General features: G+C 39.1%; 1 protein-coding gene across 1 annotated transcript in view; it reads right to left on the bottom strand.

The window, feature by feature from the left end:
• Nucleotides 1–18,359, bottom strand: part of Pard3b (par-3 family cell polarity regulator beta) — a 986,690-nt gene that overhangs the window by 454,309 nt on the left and 514,022 nt on the right. Inside the window, exons 9-10 of the mRNA XM_052749631.1 lie at nt 16,107–16,246; nt 13,806–13,934 (exon numbers count right to left, since the gene is read on the bottom strand). Coding sequence (XP_052605591.1) covers nt 13,806–13,934; nt 16,107–16,246 — 269 coding nt within the window. The remainder of the gene's footprint in view (nt 1–13,805; nt 13,935–16,106; nt 16,247–18,359) is intronic.

Genomic DNA, 18,359 nt, shown 5'->3' with positions numbered 1-18,359 from the left:
TGGTTCACAGTGTGAGGTTACAGTCTATCATGTCTCAAAGTTGTTGGTGGTAGAAGCTTGATGTGGCTGGTCACACTGCATTCAGGAGGAGTAAAGAGTGATGGATGCTGGTGCTCAGCTCACTTTCTCCTTTTTACTCAGTACATGACCCCAGCTCACGGAAGGATGCTGCATATATTTAAGGTGAGTTTTATAACCTTAATACACCCAACCAAAATAATCCCTCATAGTTCCGTCCTGAGCCTTGCTCCTTTGATTATTATAGATCTTGTCAAGTTGATAATAAATATCAACTCTCATACCACTCTAGACCTTGCAAACCCCAAGAATGTTACATAAGGATTTGCCTAGTCTTTGGAAGATGAAAAGACCCAGAAAGAAGAAACAAGGTAGTAATACTCAGGAGCTGGCAGCAAGGGATATACATGAGAGAGGTCATCAGGAAAGACTTTCTAGCCTGTAAAAACCACAGTTGAATGCAGCTGTATGACAAATTCTTCATCAAACCACCCAAAGGACCACTCATACTGCTCACAGAGCCATGAGAAGAAGCCAAGCATTATTTTAAGACTTCATCTTTAGGAGTGGTTTGTCAAACAATGATAGATAACTCTAAACACAGAACATGCAGAAAAAGGCATCTATAAGACCTTAAATTCACATTGACAGGTTTTCTATGCTGCTTTTAGAAAAAGTATCATAGCAGCAAATCTTGTTCATGTAGTTGTATAAGTAGCTGACATACTATCAGCATAGCTGAAGTGAGGTATTTCTTCCTGTTCTGCCTCATACCTCAGTTTTTCCTCCACGGCTTGTGGCTTGTGCATTGCCAGTTCTCAAAAGGCTTTTCTCTCCCTAGTCTTTGACTCTACCCAGGGCCTGCCCTGCACCCCTTCTCATAAATGTAATCTTTCATGATTTGAAAATTCACTGACTTGGGCGGTCCCTTGACCTTTAAATGACTTTGCTTTCTTTCTTCCTAGAACTTCTCCTTCATTGTTGATCTCTCAAATTTTACTTGGAATTTGTGTAACTATTTGCCTTCTGTGAGCTTTCCCCACAGATGACAGGCCTGTTCAGATTCACTTCTTCAACAGAACTTAGCATGTCTCAGCTAATGGAGTTCAGGATCATGTTTTAGCATGGTTTTGAATATCCAGGACATGGCACAGTATTATTAAAAATAGCTATTGGATAACTATTCAATAAACATTCTAGAAGCTAAATAGGGAATCATGGGAGTTCAGACAATACCATTGCACAACTGAGTCCCATTATCTCCAGAGGAAAATGGAGGCTCAAGAAGATAGTCTTCACGTGTCTCAACTTCTCTTTGAGCATCATGGAAGAAAAGTATGCAATGATGGTAACGATGAATTCAATGTTGTGATTGGCTGTTTGGGGCATTTTTGGCTTGTTTTCTTTCCATGTTAAAGTGAGTATATTTATTTTCTTTCTCAAGTGGAAAGTCAAATGTCTAAAGGTCAAAAAGCACAGCTACTGGGAAGCAGTACAAGGAGGACAACCCTCAGGTCAGGCTGAAGGTTGGTACCTCACCCAGCAATGCAAAGGCAGATAGTTCCATGATTGGAACCCAGCACCACTGGCTCCCATATTTACTGTCCAGGTTAGGGTTTCTATTGTTGTGATGAAATGTCATGACCAAAAGCAAGTTGGGAAGGAAAGAGTTTATTTGGTTACACTTCCACATCATAGTCCATCATTGAAGAAAATCAGAGCAGGAACTCAAACAAGGCAGGAACCTAGAGGCAAGAGCTGATACAGAGGCCATGGGGGGATGCTGCTTACTGGCTTACTCCCATAAGCTTTCTTATAGAACCCAGGACCCCTTGTCCAGGGTGGCCCCACCCACAATGAGCTTGGCTCTCCCACATCAATCACTAATTAAGAAAATGCCCTACAAGCCAACTTTTAGCCCAGTCTTATTGAGGTATTTTCTCAATCGTGGCTCCCTTCCCTCCAATGACTCTATCTTGTCTCAAGTTGACATAAAACTATCCAGGTCAGACTCAACAAACAGCCAAGCAGGGAAGTGTCCATAGCCAGAGAATGGACACCCAGCAAAGATGCTGTCCTGGGAGGTGAGTTTTTTCTCTGTCCTGCTCTCATCACTTCCACCGTCTCCTCCAGCACTGTAATGTAATGTACTTTTGCTTCTGTGGTAATGGGTATTTAAGACAGGGCCTTGTCCATGCCAGACAAGTATTCAACCAACTAAGCATTTAGTTACATCCCCAGTCATGGAAGTAAATATATTCAGTAACTAAGAGATAACACAGGGAGTAGTATTTGCAACCAAAGTCAAAAGAAGAAAGGAGAGAAGAAGACAAAGGAGAAGAAGAAAACTATCAGGAAATTGAAATAACATCTCTAGCAGCTAAGTAATCCTTCTGCAGGCCCGAAGCCTTTAAGAAATGTAAAGAATTAATTACCGAAAGACTAGGTGATAAAAGTCCTTCATATAACTCAATAAGTGGCCAGGAAACATAATTGAACTCCTTTATAATTGAATATCCTGCCATCCAGGGCAGATTTAAAGAAGGGTAAACTTAAAAAGACATAACAATATTAAATGTTCTTTTGTCTTTTTTAACATTTGTGATAAAACTAGGAATTCACTGGAGTTTCACTTAGGCAGCGACAATAGTTGAATAGTATATGAATTGTACATGTCTTGATTTAAATAATTATAATATCTTAAAGAAAAATGCATCTTAACCTCTGCGATGTTTTATTATATCTGACAAGTTCAGAGAAAGGGCACCTATCTACTGTTGCATTATGCGTCCCGTGTCTGCACACTCATTAAAAATAATGAGAACATATTTAAAAGTCATTGCCCAGAGAATCTTCAGGGACAGGGCACAGGAAGAGGTAAGTGGCAACAGATTGTTATTTAAGTGTCTATCTTTGTTTTATCAGACCTTAGGAAAGAAAAGCCAGTGATCTCAAGTTGGTATTCTCTACTGGTAAAGATCACATATTCTCCTGGGAAATGCAGCCGATGAAGCATGTTGAGAAATCTCTAAGTACACTTTCCAAATAAAACGGACTGCACTGGCAGTGTCGCACATGCATTGTTTACTCAGCAACAGCTGGAGAAGTCAGCCATGATCAATTAAGACCACACATTCTTCCCCTAATTGTCAAATATCCTCTACACAATGAACGAGTTTCCTTATCTTACACCAAATCTACCTTCATGAGCACACTGATCACAGACATGGAGGCAATTAAGGAAATCAAGATCATCCCCAGAGTTCTGTGTCCAACTTCTCATGCAGCTGCTCCATAGCAACAGCTGGTATAAATTACTGCTCACATTTGGTTAACGAGATGACAAGGGGGACATTAGAGGTGCTTGGTCAATATGTTATTATTTTTTTGGAGCTGCTTAAATATGTATTTTAGGAAATTTCCGTCCCTTTTCTAGGCTCATGAAGCCTAATCACGGTGGCAGCAGCCACTAACAAGACAGAACATCTCGCACTATGAAAGTAGAACTGAGACTCACAGCTCTTCCTTGTTAGCTTCGCAAGAACGTGTGATTAGGCCCCAGCCCTCTCAAGTGTCGAGAGATCTTTACAGCACAAGGCACTCCCCCTTCCTCCACTTTCAATCACCAACACCACCAGCCTGTGATAAAAGCCATTAAGCATTTACATTCTGACACCTGGAAGCCACTGGCCCAGGTACAATGGCTGGCCCTTCCTGCATCTGTTTCAATGAGGCCCGACCAGAACTTTTATCCCCATCTATTTTATCAAGCCCGGAGTTTGCTGACAGGGTTCAGGAACGTTCTTTCAGGTGTAAGAGCTTCCCAGAGAGTAGCAAATGACTATTAATCTCGCAGCCTTGTGGTTGTTGAGTGAATTCAAAAAGGCTGACAGAGAGGAACCCCAGAGCAGTGTGAAAGGAGGTTCAACATTTATCTCTGTGAAGGGAACTCTTACTTAAGAATAGTTTTGGTAAAGGGTGTATGTTTGGTGGGGGGTGCGGGTAATGATCCAGCCTGAAGTAGTTGGGGTATGTGTGCAGTGAGGCAAAACTGTATCCTCAAATAAACTTTTAGGAAGAATCCCCAATTTACCATCAGATGCCTATGCATAATTGGGCATGCATATGATTAACATCAGATGCATTATGAGAGGGGACACGTGCAACATAAAACAATTATAATACTTAATCCATCAATCAAAACCGAGAACCATCCTCACTACATCCTTCAGTAATCAAAACTCCTCTTTCTCTTGAACCCCACAAAAGGAAGTGCTGTAACTGGGCCCCTTAGTGTTTTCACTTCTGTGGCTGCAGCTTGCCTGGAGTGAAATCTTATCTTTCCTATGCTTTGCTTTAAATACAATTTCTTTGCTACTTTTGCAAATGTGTGTGGGCTTTTGTCCCAATTTCTTGAATGAGAAAAAAGAAGCTGGCAATGTCTGACTCTGACCACTGTTCACAGAACAGCAGTGGAATATGGCAACTACACAGGGGCCCTTGGAAATTCCTAACTCTGCAACATCCAAGGAAGGGGATAGAGGGCCAGGGAGAATTAAGTAGAGCAAACAGATGCCAAAAAGCCCATAGTCTCCAAAACATTTCCCTTCGGCTTGTCTCTAAGTCTACAAGTTACAAGGTGGCATGTAACAAATTCTGAGCACAATCGAATTGAGTGTGGAAATTTAAACGCACAATCGAGTTGGGCTTGAAGAAGTCAAGTACAATTGAGTTTGCCTAAATGGATCAGGTGTAATTGAGTTGGGTAACTGGATTGCACTAACCACTGGCCCTTTGCCAGAATGAGGGGCACGTGGCCAAAAAGGCACAACTCAATTGGGCTTAGAATTTTCGTGGAATATTTTTCACAGAATGTGAAATTGTTCACAGAATACATAAATAGAACATGAAATTTGGTTTTTGAATTTTACCAGCTACGGCCACTGGTTTCTCCTAGTCACTTTGGTTCTTCATCATAAAGCCATTTTCCAACCATTCTGTAACTTGAGTAAACATTGAAACCCTCAGGATGGTGTGCTGAACAAAACTACATTAAACCTCTAGAGTCTGACTCAGTCGGTCTATAGGGAAATAGACTTGGCCTCTCTGTCTGTCACTACATGATTACCAATACCACAGGCTCTGAGGCCACTCTTGAGAACCATTATAACTATTATAGCTATTGTTGGAGCATTTAGGAATACTTTCAAAATATCTCTGACATTTCCAAATATAACAATAATACTTGGAACTGTCAAGTCTTCATGAGTAAACTTTACAACTGGATTATGTAAGTATCTTTATAACTTACAGAGATAGTCATTTACATTTAAAATAGTTGCCTAATTCACACTGTCCCATGCTGCTGCTGTAATTAGTGATTGCTTCTGTTAAAAAATACAAGGATATCCTTGCGTATGTCTTGATTTGTTTTAAAACTGTCCATCACAGATACAACGTAAAATGCACATTAGAAACGTCACCAGCTTTAGTAATATGTGCCATTCATGCACTCAGTCTACAAACACTGAACTGTGCTGTAGGTACAGGAAACACCAACAGGGGTGAGCATTATTTGGCACTCAGTGCATGTAAGTAGCTGGGCTTGGCTAATTCTTACATGAACCCTACAAGCTACATGGCGTCTTGATCCTCACTTAAATGTGGAAACACAGGTACCAAAAGGTGGAGTATGAACACAAAGTTTGACTTTACATCTAGTGCATAAGATTCCCAAATGTGGATTCTAACAGGCATTTCTCTACAATTCTCCAAGTCTAATGGAGAAATGTACTTTTGCAGGAGGCTCTTACCAAGTATCCTAATATCTCGTTGACTTTTCAGTTATTTTAAATGATACTACTTCTCCTGTTAGCCCTATGCTCAAGAAACTGTGTAGTTGGGGTGTCTAAAATCTGCTTGATAGATTTGTACTTGCCAATCTCTGATTAACTGAAGAGAGTATACCCTTCCATCCTCTTGCTTTGCATTTTGAAATCCCATATGTCATCAAGACCCATCTCAGATGTTAGCATGCTCACAAAGTTCTTCATCTAGAACATTCCCGGAATCCTATAAGACTTGATTCATATCATTTGCTTCACTGGTAACTCTTCTTTAAGGACTTTGGTTGGTCCAAGGTCCTTGAAGAGATGAATGCATTTTACTCAACTCTAGAGTTCATATCCCAAAGGCTGGATTAGGATTTCATTGATTGGTCAGTAGGACATTGTATCTCCTCAAGCAATAACTCCCAAGCCCTCCGCTCCCTCAAACAGGCAATAGTTCAATGCACTGAGTCACACACACACAAACTGACATGAAAGGAGGAGGGTGACCTGCAAAGAAGTGATTTGTTAGGAGCTTGAAGAGAAGAAGAGAGGATAATGGAAGGATTTTGATTAAAGATCATTATATATGTATGAAATTATAAAAGACAATCCAATTAAAAAATCCAACACATATTAGCTGAACAGAAATAGTAAGAAAGGAATGGAAAATTTGCAGAAAGCTTAAGTGGAAACTGTCACTCAGCACTCCATCTTAAATCACTTGGAGAATTTATTGGGAGAATCTGTACAATGCAGCAATGCACTTTTTTTTTGCATGATAATTTTCATTGCAAACCAAAACTCTTGTACTTTGGTTTATAGAAAATTTTTCAAAATTATCCTTCAATTTTTGCTACTTATCCACAAACAGTTCCTATAACACCCCTTCTTCCATAAGTACCTTGGTTAATTAAGCATGGAATCATTTGAATCACATAGCCAAAGGGAATAAAAATAATGTATCAGTTAAATGAGGTTCATCTAAGATTTTATAACAAAAATTCTTCCATGATATATGATGGTAAATAATTTGACATTTGAAGGTGCCATTATTTTTTTTCCCCATCTAATAATAAGCTAAGTAAACCCTGAAGGATTTGGAGCCACATCTCATCTGCTAAGATGTGGTCACAGGAGCAGGAACCCACAGTGGAGTCAAAATGCTAAGCCTGGTACCCAGGAATGGCGCCTCCAGATATGTGCACAGCGCTTGTGTTTCACAAAGGCAATACTCCTAAGTGAAGGTCAAACCAGCATGACAAACATGGCTACGGTTTGGTTCTCAATCATGCAGTCTGGGAGAAACTTGCTTGCAATACAGTTAATCCCACTTGCACAGGGCAGCATTTAACAGCAACCAAACGTGGGAGGTAGGAATTATAATCACATTCGAAATGTTCTCAGCTCGTTTTACCCACCAGGGTTGCTGTGATTTTCAGGGTAATTTAAAGACAAGGCAGCAAGTCAGAAAAGGAAATGTTAAAGAGATTGACAAAGAAAGGGCAGAATGTTCTTTCCTCACTAATAAATGAAGGAAGACATGCAAATATATGCACATGTTCACACGGAGAAAATAACTCCCCCCCCCCCCCCCCCCCCCCCCCCCCCCCCGTCTCTACTGACCACAAGCTCCTGTGGCTGTAAGCATCAAGACTTTCCAAGAAGCTAAAGATAACAAGAAGATAAGGACCAGGCAGGCCAGGCAACGCTTTACAGGAGGGTGAGTGCCAGGCTTAGCAAAGAAGAGAACACCTGCCTTAGAACAGGAAAAGAATAAACAGAGTCTGCTTTCTTCAAAGGAGATAGGAAAGACAAAAGCAGGAAGTGTTGTCCTTGGTCCCTCAGGCTCTGGGTGGAAAGTGACATGTGTGCATCAGTCATGTTAAGGGAGAGCAGACAAAAGTGATGCCACCTTCTACTTGAGAAAAGAAAGCACAAAGTGGCATCCCCAACACACTGTTCCCCACTTTGGCTCTGACAAAGACTCCAGCGCAATAATATATGATCAAGTAATTCCTACTGAGATAGCCTGGTGCATACAAACATCATCTCTTTTTAAACTTTCTGTGTGGTTCTTGCTCCTTAGTGCTCAAGGCACTCTATTCCCTTGAGGGAAAACAAAAACAAACAAACAAACAAAAAACCCAAACCAAACAACAACAAAAACCTATTTACTTCTCTCAAATACAGATTCTGGGTTCCTATGAAGTAGGTGTGTCTAGGTCTCCCAAAACTCTTTCTTTGCTATGATTATAAAAGTGTGCCATACATTTGGATAGTTTATTGTCAAATATTGAGAGCCTAGATGTTTGCCAGAAAGTTATAAGAAAATTAATGCTAAACCATATGCCCTCTATATTCTGGATAAGATAAAGACAAATGAGAACAAATAATTTATTTACATTTATAATATCATAGTTGCACAATTAATTTAATATGTCCCCTAGTGGGCTCAATCTATGATGTCATTCTGGCCTAAAAATCAAATTCCACTGAAGTATATTAAAGAAGAACAAAATAATAACACACAGAGACTGTCTCATTTATAGAGCTGATGGGCTATAAAATTGTGTTTGTTATTCATTTTGGGGGATCCCAGAATACATTTTAAAACAGTAGATAAGAAAGTTACACTGCTCATAAGGGGTAGCTGGTCTTAGCCAAGCCTCTGGAAATTGTATCTAGAGCAGAATGTTATATTCATACCACTACTGAGGAAGGAATGCACTAGAAAAAAAATAATTGGAGTCAATGATGCTGAGAACTTACAAATGGCCAGAGATGATGCCAAGAGCTTTGTTTATATGTATTATCTCCTTTAATCCTCACAAAAAAATCACTCAGTTTATGAAGACCTGGGCTTGATTGCTGGACAGCTCCCAGTCACTGAGAGAGTAGTTGATAAGGAAATGGATTTGGATAAGTTGGGTTCTAGAGACTACTCCAGGTGTAGGTGACCTCGGGTCTCTCTTTCCAGTTCTTTGGCGAAAACTGAGATGTATCATGGAACTATGCTGGCACTCATTTTAATTTAGAAATTGAGAGGTAAACTTACTTGGATGTTAAGAATTCCATTACTCAATTTGGTAAAATTCCAAGTGCAAAATTTTTTTAAGTAAAAAAGTATCTTTTGAGTTAAGAGCTCAAAATACCTTTTCCCTTCTTGCCTAGGGGAAGATAAAGGAAGGATTCTAGATGATGAGGATTAGCCCTGGAGTCAGGAATTCCAAAGGACATATGGGAGGGAGTTGAAGGAGTTATCAGATAAGGATGGACCTTCTGGGGGTTTAAGTAGCCAGTGAGAGCTTTGTCACCTGGGTTCTCACTGGACGGCTGCAATGTCTCCCTTAATTTAGAGTTTTATTCCTTCCAGAATCATAGTTCAAGGAAATGTCAAAGTTTCTTCCTTTCTTTGTTTTTCTTTTCTGAAATATGCACATAGTCTCCCTGAGGTTTTATGATCATTTTCATCTCTGTCATCCAGAGGATTGAATAATAAGGAAATGGACTTGTAGTGTTTGTACACCCAGTAACTCTTTTTCTTGTTTCTTTTCACTTTGACCCTCCTAGAGGAACCCTGAGGATAAATGAAATATTGGAAAAATCCTCTATACTTCAGAGGACGATATTTGGACTTTGGGTTTCTTCATCATCTCTCTTGGGAAGAATAAGGGACCAGCTGAGAGACGAGGTGTCATTTCAGGTTCTGCCTTGGAAAATGGATGGCCACAGAGAAGAGTAGAGGAATTGAAGTAAGGCTCATGTCCTTACTGTTATACTGCTTATACTGTTCATGCTGCCCCCTCCCCCGGCTTCTTTTTTTTTATTTTTCGCTGTAGATCTTCCCACTGTGTGTAACAGAGTGAGGGCACAATGAACAGGACAATGAAAAAGAAATAGGATATTTCTAGAATGGAAATTCTATGTAAAAAATACTTGGAGGGAAGAGGGGAGGACATTTGGATAAGACAAGGAACATTACTGGGGAAGAGAAGTGATTCAGCAAGACTACACTTAGATATGTGCAAAGTAAGAGTGCAGAGAAATAGGTGTGTGTGTGTGTGTGTGTGTGTGTGTGTGTGTGTGTGTGTGTGTGTGTATAGTTGGTTATCTTTCCTTCGTGTGGGTCCTGGAGACAGAACAAAGGGCATCAGGTTTGGCAGCCAGTGTCTTTAGCTGCTGAAGCATCTCATGGGTCCAACATTTTTGACAGATGAAGCTGGATTTGAATATTCTAAGTAATTCATTTTCTCCTTGTGCATTTGTATGGTTGAGAAGTTCTTACAACATTACACTCTTCCAACCATTTGCTTTGGGGCAAGCTCAATAGGAGCTGAAAATGAGTTCAAATTACTCCTAGAATCTCCAACTTTGTACTCAGAAGGTAGTAGTTGATCTTGAATTGATGCTTAAGTTGATTAATGGATAAAAGGCTTAAGGAAAGGTAGTAAGTTCATTTTCCAATCCACACAATACCACCTCACATATTTAATAACAATTATCTCTAAACTGCCCTCTCAAGAGCCACTAATTCCCCAACTCAAATTCAAAACAAGAGGTAACCAAGAATCATTTTTATCACATTTTTTTCTTGTTGTTCTGAGGTATAACAGTCCTTTTAAAATTTCTATAATCATCCTAAAAGTAAAATATTTCAATAAATAAATATGTTCTCATTGTTAACAAAATACAAAACTCTAACATTTTAGGTGTTTCTTCCCAATTATTTTTCAAGCCTTTAATATAATTAGATCATTTTCCATATATAATTTTATGCCCTACATTTTAATCAGCATTATGCTATGGATTTTCTCAAATTACAAACAATCCTTCAATAATACCATTTTAAGTATTGATTATATTTTACTGGAGAAATATACAGTTATTTATCTAGCCAACAGCTTTGAGTTGTACACATCAAACATGTTACTATGCTACATGAGGGGAAAAGTCAATGTACATTAACGTTTGTACATCTTTGATCATCAATTAAAAAAAATTACTAGAGGATCAGTTTCTGGGTAGGAGGAGATTCATTTTTATTGACTTGAAATTCTCTTAAGACACCTTTCTCCAAGCTCAAAACAGGTCAGATTCTTCTGTGGAGTGTAATTGTACTGCTCTGCAGATCTCTTCATGACCTTCATGCCCATTTTGAGCACTTGAGTGTATTTTTATTTCCATTCATTTAAATTTTTCTCTTTTAAGTAATGTTTTATTAGTTCTTTAATAATCTATTTTTAAAATTAATTTTATATACTTTATTATAAAAAAAAATAAAAAACATCACACACCCACAATTAACAAGACCCAAAGGCTATACAACTTAATAAACACTGATACAGTTAGAAAAGGCATTCAGAATGACTGTGTAACTTCACAGTAAATTTTACACTCTTAGTATCAAATATATCCTATACACTTACCCACTGCCACCCACCACAGCAAAAAATATAACAACAACAACAAAACAACAACAACAACAAAAAGTTAGCTTTTTATCCTTTTCATAACTCATGCCCCCCTGAGTAAATGGAGAATTTTATACAATATGATTTGCTCACACCCTCCTGGAATTCCTCCCAGATCTACCCCACCTCCTTAACTATCCAACTTCTTGTCTTCTTTTTTTCTTTTCTCTTCTTCAAAAGCCCAACAACTCCAATTTCCATTGATTAAATACTCTTGGGTATAGAGCCAACCCCTCCCTTGTCACGGTTATCCTACCATGGTCATACCCTTAAAGAAAACTTACTCTCCTTCTCCCAGAAGCTATCAATTAGCAACAGTTATTCAGGTAGGGGTAAAACCTTCCCCCACTTCCCTCCTCCATGATGGAATTTTGTCTGGCTTGAATATGCTTGTGCATGCTGACATAGCTACTGTCAGTTCATATGTGTAACTGCTCTGTTTAGTTCAGAACATACTGTTTCATCACTCACTGGAATCAACTGCTGCCTCTTCCACAATGACCCCGAGCTTTTTTGGGGAGGTGTGCAATCCAGATGTTCCATTTGGGGCTGGGGACTCTGAAGTCTCTTATTCTCTGCAGGTTGACCAGTTGCAACTCTCCATGCTAATCATCATGTACTATAAGAAGCAGCTTCTTGATGAGAGCTGAGAGATGCATTAATCTATGGGCATAGCAATAAGTCCTTAGGAGCAAGTTTAATACTAATGTCCATTTAGGAGAATAATAGTAGTAATTCTCCCTTAAGGTCTATGACCTTTGTAGACACAGGTTCTAACAGTGCAGGTATGGATTCCTTATTGTGGGTCCAAATTTAATCCAATCAGAAAGTGTTTGGTTATTCCTAAAACATTTACCAGTGGGCATATTTTGCAAGGTCATTCACTACTGCGGCTCACAGGATCACAGATAGGGAAGACTGATGATTACTCTTCTCCTCGGACAGCATGCAGAGCACCTTCCAGCACTATGGAAGGCAGGCAGTACCATTCCAGGTTAGTACCAAATTGATTTCTCCATGTTTTATCACTCAAGTATATGGCATCTTCAGCAATAGGGTCTTACTGCCAAGTTCTGGAGGTTAACCAAGAGTAGCGGCAATACTCTGTAATGTTTGTGGGTCTATGCAGCCCCAATGGTCAACAACTCCTACAGTCAGAATGACTAAGATAAAAAAAATGACAATACATGGTGATAATTATATATATATGAAAATAGAGATACTTATTCTCTGCTGTGGGGAGTGAAAACTGCTGAAGCCACTATTGAATTCAGTTTGGAGGTTCCTTTAAAACATAGAAACATATCTATCACATGATCCAGCTAGATCACTCTTGGGCATATACCCAAAGGATCTATATCCTACTAGAGAGATAACTGCTCATCTGTGTTAATTGCTGCTCTATTCCTGATACCTAGGACATGTAAACAGTCCAGATGTCCATCAACTGTTGAATAGATAATGAACATGTGGCACATTTACACAATGGAATAGCATTCATCTGTTAAGAAAAACAAAGTTATGAAATATGCAGGTAAATGAACATAACCTATAAATAAATAAAAGCATACCATAATCCTGAGTGGGGTGATCCAGAAAGACAAAATCACACGTTTCCTTTCATATGTAGATGCTAGCTTTAAATTTTAGTTTTGCATGTTTCCCTTAGAAAACTCACAGAAGTCTAGAAAGTATTAAAGGACCACGAAGTGGTTGTGTGTGTATGTCATTGGGGTGCTTTCAAGGGAAGGGAGGTATAACACAGTGTATAAGGGGGGAGCGGGGGAGGATAGAATAATGAAATTGGAAAGGTTAAATTGGATGAGAAGAATAACTAACTCTACAGACCTCTTGAGAAAGTCATATGGAAACCTACGAATGTAGAAGCTTCTTAAAATATATACATATAAAGTTTAAATGGAGTTACCCCCTATGGAAGAACAATGCCCCTATTAGATCTATAGGCTAGAAAATAAAAGGCCCAGTGCCAGGTATGAGTTACCTCCTTTGAAGTTATTTCTCTTTTACTTATTTGTTAATTCTTAAGTTTAAAACAGTTGTAGATTTACAGAAAAATGTAATGAGAGCATGACATTACTTTACTTATTCCTCACCCAGTTTCCCCAGTTACCTATGTCTCCCATTAAGTTGCTACTTAGAATACACATTAAAGGAGACCTATGAACTATGCTGCTCATCTAGTTGAAAATCTAAACTCAAATGTATATTTTACTGAATTGTGCAGATAGCTATTTGTTATCAAAACCTATTGGAGTTTGTGCTCTCAAGGCCCTGTGTACACATACATACATGCCCTCAACGCATCAGTAGACAAGTCTGATACTCCAAATGGGATAACACACTCACACCCTATGTTTGTTCTAAACACAGCCCAAATTTAACGGCAGTACTCAGTTAGTATAAGTTCCATACAGACGCTAATCATGGCACCAAAACCTCAAGAAGACAGAGGCTTTAACATTACCAGCTCTCGGGGCAGGAAGCTCTCTTCTTGGCGGGCAATGACCAGTAATACTGTTTCTCCCTGCTTGGTGCTCCTCAGCATGGCCACAAGCTCTTCCTGAGTTCTTCCTGTGACATCTCTGCCATTTACCTAGTGAGTAGAACCATATACATAAGCACACTCAGAATCTTTCCCATTACCTCCCCTGTCCCTTTTAGACAGGTCTTGCTGAGTTGCCCAGGGTATTATTGCTGTATAGCCAAGGTTGTCCTTGAACTCAGATCTTTCTCGCAGAGCTCACTCTTGTCTTGAATGCTGGGATTATAGGCTTGTACCACCATGCACAGCACACCTCCTAAGTGTTTTTTATTTTTTAAATTCTATTTTGTGAATTAACTATGCAACAAATGGGTTCGTGAATTCAATGAAGTTCTGAAAAGATGACCCTAAGCGTATGGTCAGGCACATACATTTTCAATAATAACACCATCATCATCATTTTGATACTAGACAAACTCAGTCGATACATTATTTTATCATGGGAATTTTTCCTAAGTCATTACATTTTTACAAGGGGAAATATCAGACTGAGAAGCGTCAGAAATTGATTCATCAAATAAGCATGAAGTGGACTGCAATATACCAGGCAGAAGTAAATTATTTATCATATGGCACATTACTCTAGAAGTACAAGTATTTTGGTGTAATCCCAAATGCTCCTTTTGTCTAGAAAAGTGGTATCAGCAGGTTAGTGGAAATCAGCCTCAGAGCTTTGTTTGTCACATAGAGCATCCTTCCCGATCTAGAACTACATGGATTGCTAAAATGTTTCCAAAACATACATTCCCAGTGAAAATACTTTTGAAAGCAACTTCCCATGTCATGGGAGATTTAAAACCAGTCAGTCTCAACCAAGATGTCTTTCATGGTTGATTGTTCAAAGTTCCTTATTGAGATGATGTTGCTATTGGACAGAAATCAGTGGGAGAAACAAGCCTCACATCTGGGTATCTAAATACTTTTCTATGCAAAACCAGATCAGCATTCCTATTCCTGGCTGAGTGTAGTTGATACTGATTTTGGTCTGACAGTGTCAATAGGAGACCCCCTCAAAGTTTTGAAGAAACTACTACAAAGTCCTGTGTAAGACTATGAAATTGTTTGCCCCGACTAAGCAGTAACAGACTCCTAGATTAATTCAACACCACAGGTGAAAGAAAGAAGGTGGTGGGAGAATGGTAGTATTTGGTCCCACATCTCTGACCTTCTTGGGGACATACATAGTTAGGCTCCTCATTAGCTAGTTTTATAATTTAAGTCATTATCTTGTCTACAAGTACTAATTTCCAACATATGTTTCATTAGAAATTAAACATTTATATCTAGTCAATCCTCAATATCTGTAAGTTTAATCAACTTCAGATAAAGATGTATCTATACTGAACACTGGCAAACTAGTTTTGTTATTTTCTAAATAAGACATACTGTTTAAATAGCGTTTGGATAGTGTTAGGTATTATAAATCATCTAAGTGACAATTTTTTCTTTTATTTTTGAGATTATAATTATATCATTTTCCCCTTTCCTTTCCTCCCTCCAAACCTTCCCCTCCCCATATATACCCCTTACCTCTTTTTACATTGATTGTTGATATGTGTGTGTGTAGTAGAATATTTTAAGGTGTGTTACTTTTGTTTATGTTGCATTTGTTTAACCCTGTAAAGCTGTGTTACTGTGCCTTTCTCAGACACCTGATGGTCTAATAAAGAACCATCTCCTAGCAAGGCAGGAGAAAGGATAGGTGGGGCTGGCAGATAGAGAGAATATATAGAGGGAGAAATCTAGGGGAAGGAGCTATCAACCAGAGAAGGAGAAGAACTCTAGGGACCAGCTGCCCCGCTAAACAGCAAGACACAGAGTAAGAGTAAGATTTATAGAAGTAAGAGAACCGGAAAAGCCCAGAGGAAAAAGACAGATGAGGTAATCTAAAGTTAAGGAAAGCTAGCAAGAAAGGAAAGCTGGTAAGAAAAAATCCAAGCTAATTCTGGGCATTCATAAGTAATAATAAGCCATAAGCCTCTGTGTGTGAATTTATTTGGGAGCTGGGTGGCAAGCCCCCCAAAATGAGTGACAATTTAAGGTATCATTTATATGCAAATCCAATGTTATTTTATAGAAAGGAGTTGGACATCTGCAGATGTTAGTAGTTTTGGAGGGTACTAGGATCAACAAGAGACAGCAAGTGATTACTACATATGTCTATATATTATTTACTTAAATATAAGGAAATATTTTACTGAAGACATTAACTTCAACTCTTACCTCCAAAATTCTGTCCCCTGATTGCAGGCGGCCATCCTTTATTGCTGCTCCCTTTGGTAAGATGTTTTTTACAAAAATGGGACCGGGACCATGTATAGAAGAATCTCTGGTTACCACAGTGAAACCAAGTCCTTCAGGGCCTAGCACGCAAGACCAGAAAGATGTATTGTCACCTTAAGCATGGGTTACAATTACATTCACTCTTTTAGTAAACTCTGCTTATTTTACATTAAAGCAGATCAAGTAAATTATTTACATTCCAGGAGGTTTTTACAGAGGCTTCAGTTTTCCTGTTTTAAATAAAGATTAGAGTTCCAAACAGGCAATAATAGCATCAAAGTGAAGTTAGGATCCAATAAATACACATGACACTTTTGTGTATTTGGGTTCTAGAAGACAATGCATGGCATCCATATGTCCATAGCATCAATTCCTCATTCATCTACCTCCTGACTTCATCTTTCCTCCCAAGCAGGCACCTTCCTCTGTTGGGATTTTGTGGTCTCTCAATCAACTGAGTAGTTTATGGCTCAGGCCTCTGCATGTGTCCTGATAGCTTGACTGCTGTAACCACTGTCTTGTCCCCAGAGGGCCTTGCCGTCCCATCCCGGTTGTCTTAAATCTCCGACTTCTCCCTTCTATTCTGTCGAAAGATGTATGCAGATTTCCCAACTGTAAACAATCTATACTCAATTACTAGCATTTCTTGAAGCTTCTATCATGAATAAAGTACTGCTTTGGTTTGGATAAGCATCTCACAAAGAGCCATGCCGCCAGCCTGCAACACACTGGGATGTGGTAGGACCTTTAGGGCGTGGGGCTTAGTAGAAGGACGTAAGGTCATTAGGTGCATGACACAGAAGGAGCTATGGCCCCCTCACTCCTCATGGTTCTCTTTCTTTGCTTCTGGGCTGCTAGAAAGTGAGAGGCTTGCTCTACCACACATTCCCACCATGCTCCATTGCTTTGCTATAGGTCCAAAAGCAGCTGGCCAACAAGCCAGGAACTGAGGCTTCCAAAATTGTGAGTCCCAAACCCTCTCCTATTTCCTATCCCTTCTTATGAGTTTTAGGAAGCTGACAGACACATTTCCTATGACCATCACCAGGAATTCTTTCCATAGTTGGCCTTATTTCTTACCTATCCATCTTTGATACTTTCTAATTATCATTTTCAGAAATGAGCTCCCCCTTGATTTTTAACATTTTTATTTTCATATCTTTCTCATCATACCATGTCTGTGACCCCAGAACTCACACCACTGTGCTCCCACATCAGCACAGATGAGGCCCAACGATCGGTATTGGACCAGTTTTTGTACTGGTCACGATGGCCTCCATCAGCTCTTTGATTCATTGTCATTATTATTATTTTATAGACTAGAGCTAGCATCTGTGTGTTTCATTTGCCCGCTCTCCTCTCACCTCTCCATCTCCCTCTGTGCCTCCATGTCTATCCCTCTCTTTCCTGAATATAATTATGAATATTTCAAACTTTGCTATGTTTCTCCTTCTTTAACCCAGATCCTGCCATTATCAAATATCCTCAACTACTTAAAATTCTAATTTCAATCAATGACATTTCCAGTATGCAATTTGCCCTGGCTGAAAACCTCAGCAAAAACTGTAATTTTTCTTTCTTCCTTCCTACAACCATTTATCTATTAAGGCATGCCTATTATAGTCCCACATTTAGACAGAGGCAATCCACCCTTGTTGATCTGCTGTCTTCTTCGGGATATCTTTTCATGACTCTCTCATCTCAAAGTACCTAACTCATACACATAGTTGGGTTATTGCTACACAACAATGCATTTGGACATGACTTATTTGTAATGCACTTAAATACAAGCATATCAACCTCTGTGCCTTCTTTCAACTCCCTTTATCCCCAAAATAAGACTTTTATAAGTGAATAAAATTCTGATTGAGAAATCTTCAGAATAATTTCTATATCCTAATGAAAGATACATGCTGTTTTTGAAATTCACAAATAATATTAAAAATTTCCTGGTGGCCATTACATTATTAATTTAGTGAAAAAACCTGTTAGCCTTTGAATTGGCTTGAAAAACCACTGGATTTTAGAACGTTACAATGGAAGGAGGGAGTATCAGGTGGAGGGTAAGGAATGAGTAGGGAATGAACAGGAACACAACAGTGCATGTACACATGCACATGTGTGTAATGCTGCACCATATGCATGCACACATGTGGCCCAGGATAATTGCTCTGTGCTGGAAACAGACAAAAG

Source organism: Peromyscus californicus, unplaced genomic scaffold, assembly GCF_007827085.1.
Source record: "Peromyscus californicus insignis strain IS unplaced genomic scaffold, ASM782708v3 Scaffold_21__1_contigs__length_65335640, whole genome shotgun sequence".
Lineage (NCBI taxonomy): Eukaryota > Metazoa > Chordata > Mammalia > Rodentia > Cricetidae > Peromyscus > Peromyscus californicus.
Note: the sequence above shows the minus strand (reverse complement) of the source record. Positions and strands in the feature narration are given on the sequence as shown.